A 13,019-nucleotide genomic window follows, 5' to 3' on the forward strand; every position below is an offset into this window, starting at 1 on the left:
AGAACTGGAGAGAAACACACAAAACAAACAAAATCGGCAACAACATAGCAACTACATAAATTCAAAATGATCAACACAAGTAAAAACCTTAACTCCTCAGGATGACATGGAAGAGGCCTGAACTTCAAAACACCTTCATTTTGCACCACCCTCTAGAATGGGGTTTTGGTGACCCAGGCGGGGCGGAGCGAGCTGCATCCACACAAAGGATTACATGGCAATAAGCCTTCTCAGCTGAAGATGGAAGGAGAGCAAGTGCCCAGTAAACTCTTGCAGGTGCTGACTTCAGTGCAGGAACACCAGCCGCTGGTAACCTGCCATTGTTAATTTAAGAGATTGCTAATATACAAGGAACCTGAAGAAATCATTGTAAAGGAAGGCAGGTCATTTGGCTCAAGACCTGAAGAGGGGACTCACAGTGATGGAGAAGCTTGCTCTCCATCAAACAGCCTTTCCAAACAACAAGTGGATCTCAGACCATACTTTTAGAAATGGTGCCCTGAGGCCATCAGTTCCAAAAGGTTGACAGTGATTTCCTCGTCTGCCTGGTAACCTCCGAGTTGGCTCTTATCACCACCCCGTACACAGTACACCCAACACAGCAAACTTACAATTGCACCCACTTTTCCTCCTCACGCCACCCTCCCCCCGGCTGCCCGCCAGTACCAGGCAAAAGGCCACTGGGGAGAAAAGTCGCCTTCATCAAAACACAAACAACCCAGAAACCACTTAGGTTTGGGTTTCTTGGACGACGCTACAGAAAGGGATAATGATCCTTTCTCAGTGTACTTATTGGCATTCATTGAGCAGCCAATAGTTTATTTTAGCTAGAGTTTGTGATGTAGCATCTATATTTAATTCCACAAGCTGTGGGGCAACTCAGATATTTACAAACACAATCCCGGAAACAATGTTGTTTGCTGGTCACAGCTGCATCTGTAACATCTCCGGAGCTCTGTGCTGTTTGGCAGAGCTCAGGGCATTATCATTTTACATTCTGGTCTGTGCCAAGGTCCCAATAGGGCAGAGCTTGGGCTAAGAGTTCAGATTCGGTGACAGGCATGGCCGAAAGCCAAGAGCGAGAGTAACGGTGAGGGCTGTGGGTCAGGAGGGAGAGCTGCTCGTCAGCCCCGCCGCGGGACTGTAGCCTGCACAGTGATGAGCAGTTTCTGTGTGGTTGGCTGAGGTTTCTTTTGGCTTCCCAGGTCTGAGAGAAACACTTAAACTCTCCTAAACAGGGGCTGGCTCTGCTGGGAAGTGAGCTGGGAGCTTCAGCATTGGAAGCCAGACAGTGGGAAGGAGGCAGGAACAGAGAAGGTTTCCTCTGTGGAGGATGGAACCAGCTGTGTGCCAGGGGTTGCGGAAGGATGACGAAGCCAGCTTCACTAGCTGGACCCTGAGGGGGTGGCTGGGTATAGCCGGGGCAGGGGCCAAGTGGCATGATTCCGGCAAGCTTGGTAACAGAATACATAGAGAGGGAAATATATATAATTAGCTGGTGGGACAATTCAGAATTAGACAAAGGGGCAGGCAATTCTGGGAGGTCTGTCTCCTACAACAGGATGTCGGGAGCTGAGAGCAGAGGATTCCAGAGCCAGTAAGGATGCAAGCCCCTTACGCCTTAGATGCCCACTCTGAGACTGGGCAGGAAGGAGGGGCTGGGGAACTTGGGCACAGGCTCAGTTGGGTTTGGGGGTCTAGGGGAAGAGGACTGTAACTCAGGGGCACACAGGACAGCAACGTTTGTAATTTTTCCACCAGGAGGACCCAGACTGGGGGAATGTGTCTGACCTTATGGTTTTTAAGACAGTACACATGAACTATAACTGGCATCTCATAAGGCCACGCTGACAGGCCATCTAAACAGGAGCCACACAACTTCCCCCAAAACAGAAGGCTTAAGTGTCTTTGTCCAAGGCAGGAAATTGATTTTAGATGAATCTTGCCTTTGTACCTCAAGATTCTAGACTTTTCATCAATCCGTGAACATTTTTGTAAAATGAGAGTGACCTAGAGGAATTGAGGCTAACCTGTGACCACAGGTCCCTTATCAGAGCCTGTGGATCTGAGGTTAATCGGCCATTTGGATTGTCTTAAGAGCTTTCTTGGGAGATCATTGTCTTCTCTATTCTCAAGTTTCCTCCTCTGTTAAATGGGCATAATAACAGCAAACAACATCAGCTTCCTAGGGTTTTATGAGAATCAAATGAGCCAATGAATGGGAAGTTTTTAGATCAGTGTCTGGCACATAATATCTGATGTCTAAACATAACTGGAGATGATGATGATGGTAGCTCTGGAACTCTTGGGTTCTGGCTTCTGAAAGTTTGAATTTCCTACTGACATGTGAAATAAAGACAAGATGGGCTCTAGGCTTAGTGTTGAGAGACCCAGGTTCAAGTCCTGGTTTTGCCCCAAATCAGTGGCGTGACCTGGAAAGACTCATGGCACCCCTGAGGCTCTGCGTTCTTTCATCTGTTGAACAGCGTGAAGGGGATTCCGTCACTGGCTGGTGCTGGAGAGTTATATCAAAGTCTCCTTCAGGGGCTTCTGAAATATTCCAGAATACATACATACACCCACATTCAAGATACTAGTTATTTCTCTCTTTCCTTCCCTCCTTGTCTCCAGACCTCTCCTCCCCACACCAGACACACGCACCACACCCACTCCACTGCTGAGATCCACTGGGCCAGGGACGCTCCAGGATCTTACCCCTTGCCCCCAGTTCCGTGACCTGATCAGGTGGAAATTAGTCAGGGACCAAAGTGACCAAGTAGTCAACACAGAGGCTATCTTCTTGGAGAAAATGAGTCTCCGAGATGTGATGGGCAGATACAGACTCACAGAGAGCAGAGGAAGGCAGGAGTCAGCACAATGGTGGGGCCCACAGCCAGGCTGTCAGGGGTCACATGACATAGGCCACAGCTAAAGACAAAAGGCCTGCCCACGTCTGCAGTCATTAACGACGGAGGGTGTGACAGGAGGACGTGGGGTCACTCGGAGTGACCTGAAGAGGCCCCCAGGGGGCTAATGAGGACACATTCTGAGCAGAGGCTTTACCTCCTCAGGCTCCTTACCTGTAAACAAGAACAGCAGCAAAACAAACCAAAAGCCCACGTTGCACGAGGTGGTTGGTGCCTATGGACTCTTTCCGGGCTTTAAGAACCGACGTTGAAGCGTTGGAGGAAGGGACAGTGAACGTACTCACTCAGCACAGGCCGGGCGCTTCTTAGGGCTTTACAGACACTAATGCATTTAACCCCCACGCCCTGTGAGGAGACGCTTTTATGATCACTCTTCTTCCTAACAGAAGAGGAAGCTGAGGCCGCAAAGTGGAGCCAGCATGGGAAGCCAGGCGCTCTGGCTCCATGGTCCATGCCCCTGGCGCCTCCACTACCCAGCGGCTGGTGGGGGTCACGGTGCCTGGCAGAGGAAGGCAGGTGTGTTCTCAGGGCCGCAAGTTGCTGCAGGGGTTTCATGATGAAGGAGTGTAATGAAAATGGTTTTGAGGAAGGTTAGTCTGCATGGAGATCAGGTTTGAAAGGCTTTGAAGTGTGCGAATGTTCCTGTAGAGGTTCTGTTTGATCTGCAGTGCCGTCTTCCTCTTTTCTGGAGACCCCCGTGACCTCAAGGGAAGCCCTGGGCCCTGGGGGGTGGGGTGGGGCCATATCCTGGTCTGTACACCGTGGCCTGGGCTTTATTGGGCAAGGCTCTGGGCAAGCTTGTCAGCCCGTCTCCCCAAAGAAAGTGCCAAGGATGCCCGGCAGGCAGTTCTGAAGCCTGTCACTGACAAATGAACCCCGTCTTTGATGAGTGAAGGGCTGGCTATCACACAGCAGAAACCTATAGATCTGGGGCCCTGAGGGGATGGAACGTATGAGGGCTGCTGCCACTAAAGCTTAGTGTGTGTTTGGGAGGGTGTGGGGGGTGGGAGGGAGGAGACAGAATATTACTCTTTTAAGCTCATTATTGGATTGTCAAGTCCTACATTCTGTTCATGCTCCCTGAGGGCCAGTCTATCTTGTTCATCAGATTTACCACCATCACCTAAAACAGTCCTAGTGCACAGAAACTGTCTGATGGACAGAGGTGAAGGAGGGTGAGGAGAGCTGAGTTATAGGTTTTGGAGACAGGATACCTGAGTTTCCCTTCTGCTTTCTTGTGGAATGATCTCTCCAGCAAGTCCTTTCACCTGTCCACGTGCCTCTCCTGTTTGAAGCCTAGCAGTGGGGAAATGCATCAAGTGTGCCTTGCTAGTTCCATGCCACTTCTGGGGGTGACACTGAAGGTCATATCCCAGAGCCTGGGGAGGCTGGTGACAGTCGGGGTGTAACATCTGCCCGGGTGCACGCAGAGAACGATTGCACTGCTGGAGCTCTCTGAAGCGCAACCAGGAGCACATTATAGGGGTAAAAGTGCCGTGGTTAGGGTCTGCTGAGACTGGCAGGTCATCCCAACAAGAGAGGAGAATAAAAGTTAGTAATCTGAACGGATAGCACCCCATATCTACCCTCCCCTTTAGGAATCCTCACCCCAGAATGTCCTGTCATTTCTCCTGTCTCCCGTCCCTTTCTAGCCAAAGCAGGAGGTTTCACATCAAGACGTTGTGGGTGACAAGAACAAATAGCCCTTTCTGTGGGTTTTTACCACTGACACCCTCAGACTTCTTCAAGAAAACGTCTCTTCAATAGAGTTGACCAATTAACCATGCAAATGGCTTGAAAACTTATTTAATGTCACTGCCTAATCACTTTAATAAATGTCACTGCTCCAACAGGCAAGGATTTCTGCTTTATCCCTCACTTCTCGTATGCTTGACTCCCTTTCTAAAACACAGAGCTCCTCCCCAAAAAGACTAAAATCTCAATGCCTCTTCCCTTCTATTTGTGCCCCCTTTATGTGCATAGCATTAAGGAATTTCAGCATTGGGCGGGACCATAGGGGTCATCTTACCTCTTCAATCATCTGACTGATGACCAAAGAGAGGGAAGGGACTTGCTCTCAAGGTTACTGACTTGAAAGTCTTGAAGCCTGCATGTTTGTATAGCTGTAGGTCATGTAAATAGCGCAGTGATTTGTGAATATTGTGGGATGTAGAGAAATCAGACCTGGATCTGCCCCTGACAGTCAGGACCTTGGGCAACTCACTGATTTATTCCCGGCCTCAGTGTTCTCATCTGTTAAAAGGGAACCTAAAATCTGGGAAACAAAGATTAAGTGCCATTTTATTATCTGTGCTCCATTAGCAGCAACTCCCACACAAATATAAAATGATAGACAACTTATGGTTACCAGGGGGGAAGAGGGTGGGAAGGGATAAATTGGGAGTTCAAGATTTGAAGATACTAACTACTATATATAAAACAGATAAACAACAGGTTTCTACTGTACAGCACAGGGAACTATATTCAACATCTTGTAGTAACCTATAATGAAAAAAAATATGAAAATAAACATGTATGTATATGTATGACTAAAACATTATGCTGTACACCAGAAATTGACACAGCATTGTAAACTGACTATACCTCAATTTAAAAAAAAGTTAAAAAAAAAGATAAAGGCCGGTATTTATTAATGACAATTTTGTTAATCATAATACTAATTTCATATCGGTTTCTCCTTTTCTTCTGGTCTCTAACCATAGCTTAGCCATGTCCTTACCTCCTCCAACACGTTATCTCTCCTCTGCACAATAATTTTCAAAGAGAAAACTCTACTTCTATCTCACTTGCCCAGACCGAGCACATGAGCAGCTGGTGCCCCAAATCCCAGTGGCTCTGTTGACACAGCTCGCACACGTGGAGATGGAGCAGGAGGGCTGGGTGATGATCTCGGAGTGGTGGAGGTCTGATCCATAAAATCTCTTCCATTTTGAAGACAGAGCTGCCTACTGCTCATGTGACTTTGTCTACCCTTGACTTTTTCTGTTGACAAAACTGGAGCCCATTGAATTCATGGCTTAATTAACAGGTCTGAGCTAACAGACAAAGGAAAACCCAGAACTTACTGTACGTACCTTTGGTCCAAAGCTAATTTATTATTCGTGCAGATGTAAAGCTCCGTCTTGAGTGTGGTCTAAGTAAATGAAATTATTTGGCTTTCACAAGTAAATTTAGAATTCTTTCCACAAGGAGCTAGCTTAGCCATGACCTTAATACACTCACATGTAACCCGAAGGTTTACTTTCACAGCCAGTCTCAGGACCGAAGAACTACGTGGAGGCGGTATGGGAAAGGCGCTAATTGTTTTAACCTGATGAACATTAGCGTTACCAGCAGAAGTCAGGAGAATCTAAATAGTTCAAATTTTTTTGAATTTCTTTTTTTTAATTTTACATTATTTTTTTAAATTCTTACTTTTTATTGAAGTGCAGTCAGTTCACAGTGTTAGTTTCATATGCACAGCAAAGCGATTCAGTTATACATATACATATATATATATATTTTTCAGATTCTTTTCCATTACAGCTCATTACAAGAATTGAATATGGTTCCCTGTGCTACACAGTACGTCTGTGTTGTTTAGTTTATATATAGTAATGTGTGTCTATTAATCCCAAACTCCTAATCTATCCCTCCCCACCGCCTTTCTCCCCTGGTAACCACAGTTTGTTTTCTATGTCTGTGAGTCTATTTCTGTAAACGGTAAACATTTGCTGGACAGGTTGCTGTTACAAAGTTTCTAGTGACATTATTTGTGGAGAATAAGTAGGAAATGGCCAAAAGCTATTCTCCTTAAAAACTCTAATTTTTACACAACTGTCAATGCAGCAATTATTTTGTCTTTTTTTTTTTTTTTTTAAGGTGAAGGAACAAGTTCTAGGGGTTTTATTTTTAATGAAAATTTTGAAACCTCTTTAAAACTTTTCTTACTTAGAAAGAGATTTTTTTTTTTTAGTCAAAATGTCTTCAGATCCTGAAGAAAACCAGTGAAATGGAAACCACGTGATCCCGAGGCCAGGTTTTTCAGAGGAGCCGTCAGCACAGAATTCAGGCGTTCTTGCTGTGCTCAGCAGACCCGGCCCGGCAATCAAAACCATTTGATGCTAAAGCTGATACTCCTATATAACCAGGAAGGTTCCAGCACATTGTGAGCCCTGAAAAAGCATGATTGCAAACAAAGAATGACAAGCACACGCTGACTTAATATAGCTCGCTTCTTTCAGAGAGCACACAGCTTTTCATACACATGCTCTCACCTGTCCTTAGAAAACTCTCGAGTAGCAGGGGAGGGGTGGCTACCACCTCTGTGTTACAGCACAGGCCACCAAGAGGTTCAGTGGCTGGGCCAAGGCCACACGTTGTCACCAGCTCACAGTGATCCCTCCATGAAACCCACGGAACTGATTCATCACTTATTTTTTTAATTGAAATATAGTTTATTTACAGTATTGTGTTAGTTTCTGGTATACAGCATAGTGATTCAGTTATACATATATATTCTTTCCCATTATGGGTTATTATAAGATATTGAATACATTTCCTGTGCTATACAGTAGGGCCTTGTTATTTATCTATTTTATGTAGTTTGCATCTGCTAATCCCAAACTCTCAATTTATCCCTCTCCTCCTTTCCCCTTTGGTCACCATAAGTTTATTTTCTATGTCGGTGAGTCTGTGTTTTGTAAAAAAAAATTTCATTTTTATAATTTTTTAAGTTTCACATATAGGTGATATCATATATTTGTCTTTCTCTGTCTGACTTACTTCACTTAGTGTAATAATCCCTAGGTCTATCCATGTTGCTGCAAATAGTATTATTTCATTTTTTATGACTGAGTAGTATTCCACTGTATAAGTATACCACAACTTCTTTATCTAGTCATCTGTTAATGGACATTTAGGTTGTTTCCATGTCTTGACTACTGCAAATAGTGCTGCTATGAATATTGGGGTGCATGTATCTTTTTGAATCAGTGTTTTCTCCTGTTATATGGCCAGGAGTGGGATTGCTGGGTCACATGGTAAGTCTATTTTCAATTTTTTAAGGAACTTCCATACTGTTCTCCATAATGGCTGCACCAAATTACATTCCCACCAACAGTGTAGGAGGGTTCCCTTTTCTCCATACCCTCTCCAGCATTCATCATTTGTGATTCATCACTTATTTTTGAAGACTATGTGTGAATGTTGGAATCTTTTGTAAAAACAAAGACCTGGCCTCTGAACTTGAGAGGGTTCATTATCTAGGCAAGGGTGATGTAGTATGACTCAGGGGAGGTGATCAGATTTAGGGGATATGATCATTATCATTCTGCTCAAGAAATTGCCACACTGGCTTTCTCTCATGCCAAGAATAACTGCTAGTCTTCTTCGGGAAGCACTGAGAGCCCTCACCAGGCCAGAATTTGTGCAGAATAGGAGAGAAGTATCATTGTCTTCTACGTGCCTGTATTATCTTTTGATTGCTGTGTAAAAGATTATGACAAACTTACACATAAAGCAATACCAATTCACTTGCAGTTTCTATGGGTCAGGAGTCCAGGTACAGGTTAGCTGGGTCCTCTGCTCAGGGTCTCACCAGACAGAAATCAAGGTGCCAGTCAGGGAAGCAGTTCTAATCTGGGGCTCAGGATTCTCTTCCAGGCCCCTGGGGTTGTTGGCAGAATTGGTTTTCTTGTGGTGGACGGCTGAGGTTCCTGTTTCCTTACTGGCTGTCGATTGGGAATTGCATTCAGTTTCTAGAGGCCACCCGCAGTCTCTTGCTGGAAGCAGGGCTCCCATAGGCCATACACAGTATGGCTGTTTGCTTTCTTCCAGGCCAGCCGAAGCCTGCCTCTCTGACACTTCACCTTCTTTTAGAGGCTCACCTGATTAGGCCAGGCTCACCCAAGATACTTTTCCTTTTGATTAACTCAAAGCCAGCTTATTAGTAACCTGATCATGGGAGGAGTATCCCATTATATTCACAGCTCCTGCTTGTACTCAAGGAGAGGGGATTAGATAGGCCATGCACAAAAGGGCTCAGGAATCTTGTGGACCATTTTAGAAACCTGCATTCTGCGTCCTTCCCTCTGGGTCAGTGCTTGTCCACCTTACTGTGTTTGCTGCCTTGGCCTGCTGTGGCAAGCAGCCCCAGTCTCCAAAATAGGCTTCCATCATTATGCCTTTAAATGCACAATGATATTTTATAAGAGGAATTAATCTCAAACGGTAGGTAGCGTTTCAGACAATGCAATGAGCACTTGCTTTCTGAATATGAAAGCAGAGTGTCTGGCACTTAGGAGTCCTTCATTTATGTTTCTCAAGCAATGGATGCATGGATGATTAAATGAGAAATATTTTGGGCATCCTCGTCAGATTACGTGCCATAAAAAGAATGCCTACCCTCCACGTGCAAGGCTGATTCCTCCTTTTAGTTCATAGCTCTTTTTTCCTCTGGTTTAAAAGTAATGCCTACTTCTTATAAAAATACTTGGGAATGTTTTTTCCTTCTTTTTTTTTTATATTTAATATTTTAATCCATCTGGAACTAATTTCCCAATATTATGTATAAATAGTCCATCCCCTACCCGCTAGTTGTTTTGTTTCATTAATCTGCCGCCCACTTCCTGTGCGGTATCACCCAGTTAGTTATTGGAATTTTATAACAGGTTTTAAGATGCGGGTGGGCAGGTGTTGCCTCATCATTATTCTTCCTTCCGCCCCTCTCTCCCCCAGCTCATTAAGCTCAGGTCTGTCTTGCTGCCTGCTCTTGTGCCTTAGTCAGCAAAGCATTCTTTGGCAAAGTCTGGACATGGAACCAGATCTAGGTTCATATTCTGCATTTGCATCTTCCTAGCTCAACGCCTCTGAGTTTCAGGGAAATGGAAACGTGCAATAATAATGCTAACAGTATAAACTTACTGTGAGAAGTAACCAGGGGGCAACTTCTAAGAATCACCCGGCACATAGTAGGTGGTCAGTGGAGTGGAGGAGTGACTCTGAAGGTCTAGGCGCTCAGGCTGCTGTCGCTCCATCCTTACCAGAAGACCCCGCAACTCTTTTGAAAGCATCTTGTACAAATGCCGAGGCTCGGATCTCTCAGACTCAGGCCAGGTGTTAGGCGGGGAGTGCCCAGGATTAATCTTGGCTGCAGCCTCTTCACGTTGGGGTTCACGTTGGTCCAGGGGCAGTCTGGTGGTGAACTGGAGCCATTCCAGGGTGCCCTGGGAGCCTGCGGAGCTGGTGTGAGTCAAAAGCTGAAGCCCACTTTACCTGACCTTCCAGGAGTCTGGGAGTGCCGGGGAATTGCTTTATCCCCAGGGAGCCCATCTCCGGACTTTGGCAGCCAGAGAAAGTCCTCAGAGCCACAAGTTACAGGTGTTGGGGACTGGAAGTCATTCTAGCACACGCCGGTTGGTACAGGTGAGGGGAGATGGGCGAGACTCTGACAAAATGGGTTGCACATTGAAGACAGAAGGGAGTGTGATTGCAAGAACCCCCACAGGATTGAGTTGGCCCTGTGCATCTGCCCACAGGTTTATTAAGGTGACTAGTCATCCTCAGAGAAGTGCGGGCACTGGAAATCCAAGGCCTGTGGTGAGTTGCAGGCAGCCAGGTGTTTTGAAATCCAAAGTCTGACTTCTTTCCTGGCACCTTCCCTCCAACTCAGAGAGGGCAGGGCAGGAATGCACTCATCCATTCCTTCAGGAAGGGTCTTTGAAGGCCTACTGTGTGCTCCCAGGAGCTAGGAGAGGAGGATACACAGCTTTTATGCTACACAGTGAGGAGAAAGAGAGCATGACGGGTATCCGTGTGTTTGGGGGTCTGCTCTCTGATGACAGCAATAGGGCAATCTGCTTTCTCATTCTAACACCATCCCTGCGTGGCTTTTTGTAAAAGAACGGGTTAGATGTTCAAAGCTAGAAAGGGTCTTAGACATAATCTAGTCCAGTCTCTTTACTTTCTCTAAGCATTAACTAAACCCAGAGACGGGATGTGATTTGCCCAAGCTCACCCAGCTTCATAGCAGTGAGAGAACGTCACTCCTCTGCCCACAATTCACCATCCGAAAAACTGGGGTTGTTATTTGCCTCCCATCAAGTTTCTAGGACAGCACACCACCCATGAGGCTGTTTCTGAAGCACAGTGAACATTCCTGAGAGAGGAAGACAGAAGTGGGTGGTGTTAGGTCTACACAGGACACAAGGAAGAAACACACTGTAAGGGTTAAGGATTAGACGATCTGAGTTCAGAAGTCTGCTCTCTACTTAAAAGCTGCATGAGCTTAAGCAACTTTCTTCATCTCTAAACCTCATCTTCTCTCATCTGTAAAATGATGACAATGCTGTTTCCTGTAGGATTTTTTTTTAGTTGAGCTATAGTCAGTTTACAATGTTGTGTTAATTTCTGGTGTACAGCATAGTGATTCATTTATACATGTACTTACGTATTTCTTTTCACATTATTTTTCATTATAGGCCATTGCAAGGTACTGGATATAGTTCTCTGTGCCATACAGTAGAAACTTGTTGTTTATCTGTTTTATATATAGTAGTCAGTATCTGCAAATCCCGAACTACCAATTTATCCCTTTCCACTCCCTTTCCCCTCTAGTAACCGTAAGTTTGTTTTCTATGTGAGTCTGTCTCTGTTTTGTAAATAAGTTCATTTGTGTCCTTTTAATTTTTTTAGATTCCACATGTAAGTGATACCATGGGATATTTTTCTTTCTCTTTCTAGCTAATTTCACTTAAAATGGTGATTGTTTTAAGAATTAAGTGAAATATACATCAACTCTTAGCTCAATGCCTAGAACGAAGATGTGTTACTCAAAGATTTGGAGAATGGGTCCTGCCCGCGTGCTTTGATGTTCACAGGCCCTGGGGGTCAGAACGGGGTGTGCAACTGACATGTCCGTGTTGTGCTTTTCAGTTCCAGGAGCCCTGGAGGAGCGGCTCAGAGCGGGAGAGGGTGGCGAGAGAATGAAGAAACCAACCTCCCGGGAGAAGCATGAGGTGGCAGTGCGGCACTCGGTTTAGAGGGCTCCGGCCGGCGGCGGCCCCGTGGGCAACCCTGCTGGCCCTGGGCCTCCCCGGTTGGGTGCTGGCTGTCTCGGCCACGGCGGCCGCTGTGGTCCCCGAGCATCGTGCCTCCCCCGCCGGCCAGCCGCCCCTGGACTGGCTGCTCACAGACCGGGGCCCCTTCCACCGCGCGCAGGAGTATGCCGACTTCGTGGAGCGCTACCGCCAGGGTTTCACCACGAGGTACAGAATCTACAGGTGAGTGGGGCTTCCCTGGGAACCCAACCTGGGTGTGTGCTCGCGGCCCCACCCGCCCAGCCAGCTGGCAGGCCACAGACCGCATAGCGGAGGGGCCGCAGGCGGGGAGAGTAAGCCTGCCATGTTGGCTTTTTAAAAAAAAAAGAAAGAAGAAAACACATGCAAGCTGGAAAACCTGCTGATGCCTCCTGGGGAACTTAGCAAAAGGGTTTCTATTTATAGGTTGTGCTGCTTATAAATTGAGGACAAATCAGGCGGCATCGAGTCAGCATGTGGCCCGCACTGCTGCGGGAGGTCAGAGTCAAATGCTGGGGCCAAGTTTTAACTAATGGGTGAGGTACTTTTATGAGTTGTAATTACCTAGACATGTAAATGAAGGAAGGGCAGCCCCAGCTCCTGCCTTAGAGGTGCGGGGAGCCCAGCAGGGGCAGGGACGGGCCTGCCCTTCACCACGGTCAGCACCACAGCCTCCAGGGGCCTTGTGCATGCGAATGGGCTGGCCCTTCCCTGCCCCTCAGGCTCGTCCTCAGGTGCATCAGAGCTGAAAGTCAAACATGGGACCTGTCTGGTCCACCTGAGGAGGGGTGAAGCAGGCACAGATTCCTGGCTGCTGGACCAGCACTTCCAAAGCAAAAAGCTCCTCAAAACCCCAACCTCGGGCAACCCAGCGAACCTCAGGGCTCTCTCAAGTGCACCCTGAGTTCAAACTTCCCTTTCATCCCTCTGCCCATTCGCCCCCTTAGCATCACCCCCACTTTCTCTTTACTTTGACTGTAGTCTTCAGACAATCCTGGGAGCTTTGCTGGAATTT

The 13,019-nt window shown here is 46.5% G+C and overlaps 1 protein-coding gene across 2 annotated transcripts in view; it reads left to right on the forward strand.

Annotated features, from left to right (window-relative positions):
* Positions 1 to 13,019, forward strand: part of BRINP2 (BMP/retinoic acid inducible neural specific 2) — a 107,662-nt gene that overhangs the window by 46,340 nt on the left and 48,303 nt on the right. For both annotated transcript variants that reach the window (XM_074349834.1, XM_074349833.1), the window contains exon 2: positions 11,862 to 12,208. In XM_074349834.1, the coding sequence (XP_074205935.1) occupies positions 11,940 to 12,208 (269 nt within the window). In that variant the 5' untranslated portion in view covers positions 11,862 to 11,939. The remainder of the gene's footprint in view (positions 1 to 11,861; positions 12,209 to 13,019) is intronic.

The sequence above is a fragment of the Camelus bactrianus genome, chromosome 21 (genome assembly GCF_048773025.1).
Source record: "Camelus bactrianus isolate YW-2024 breed Bactrian camel chromosome 21, ASM4877302v1, whole genome shotgun sequence".
In the NCBI taxonomy this organism is placed as follows: domain Eukaryota; kingdom Metazoa; phylum Chordata; class Mammalia; order Artiodactyla; family Camelidae; genus Camelus; species Camelus bactrianus.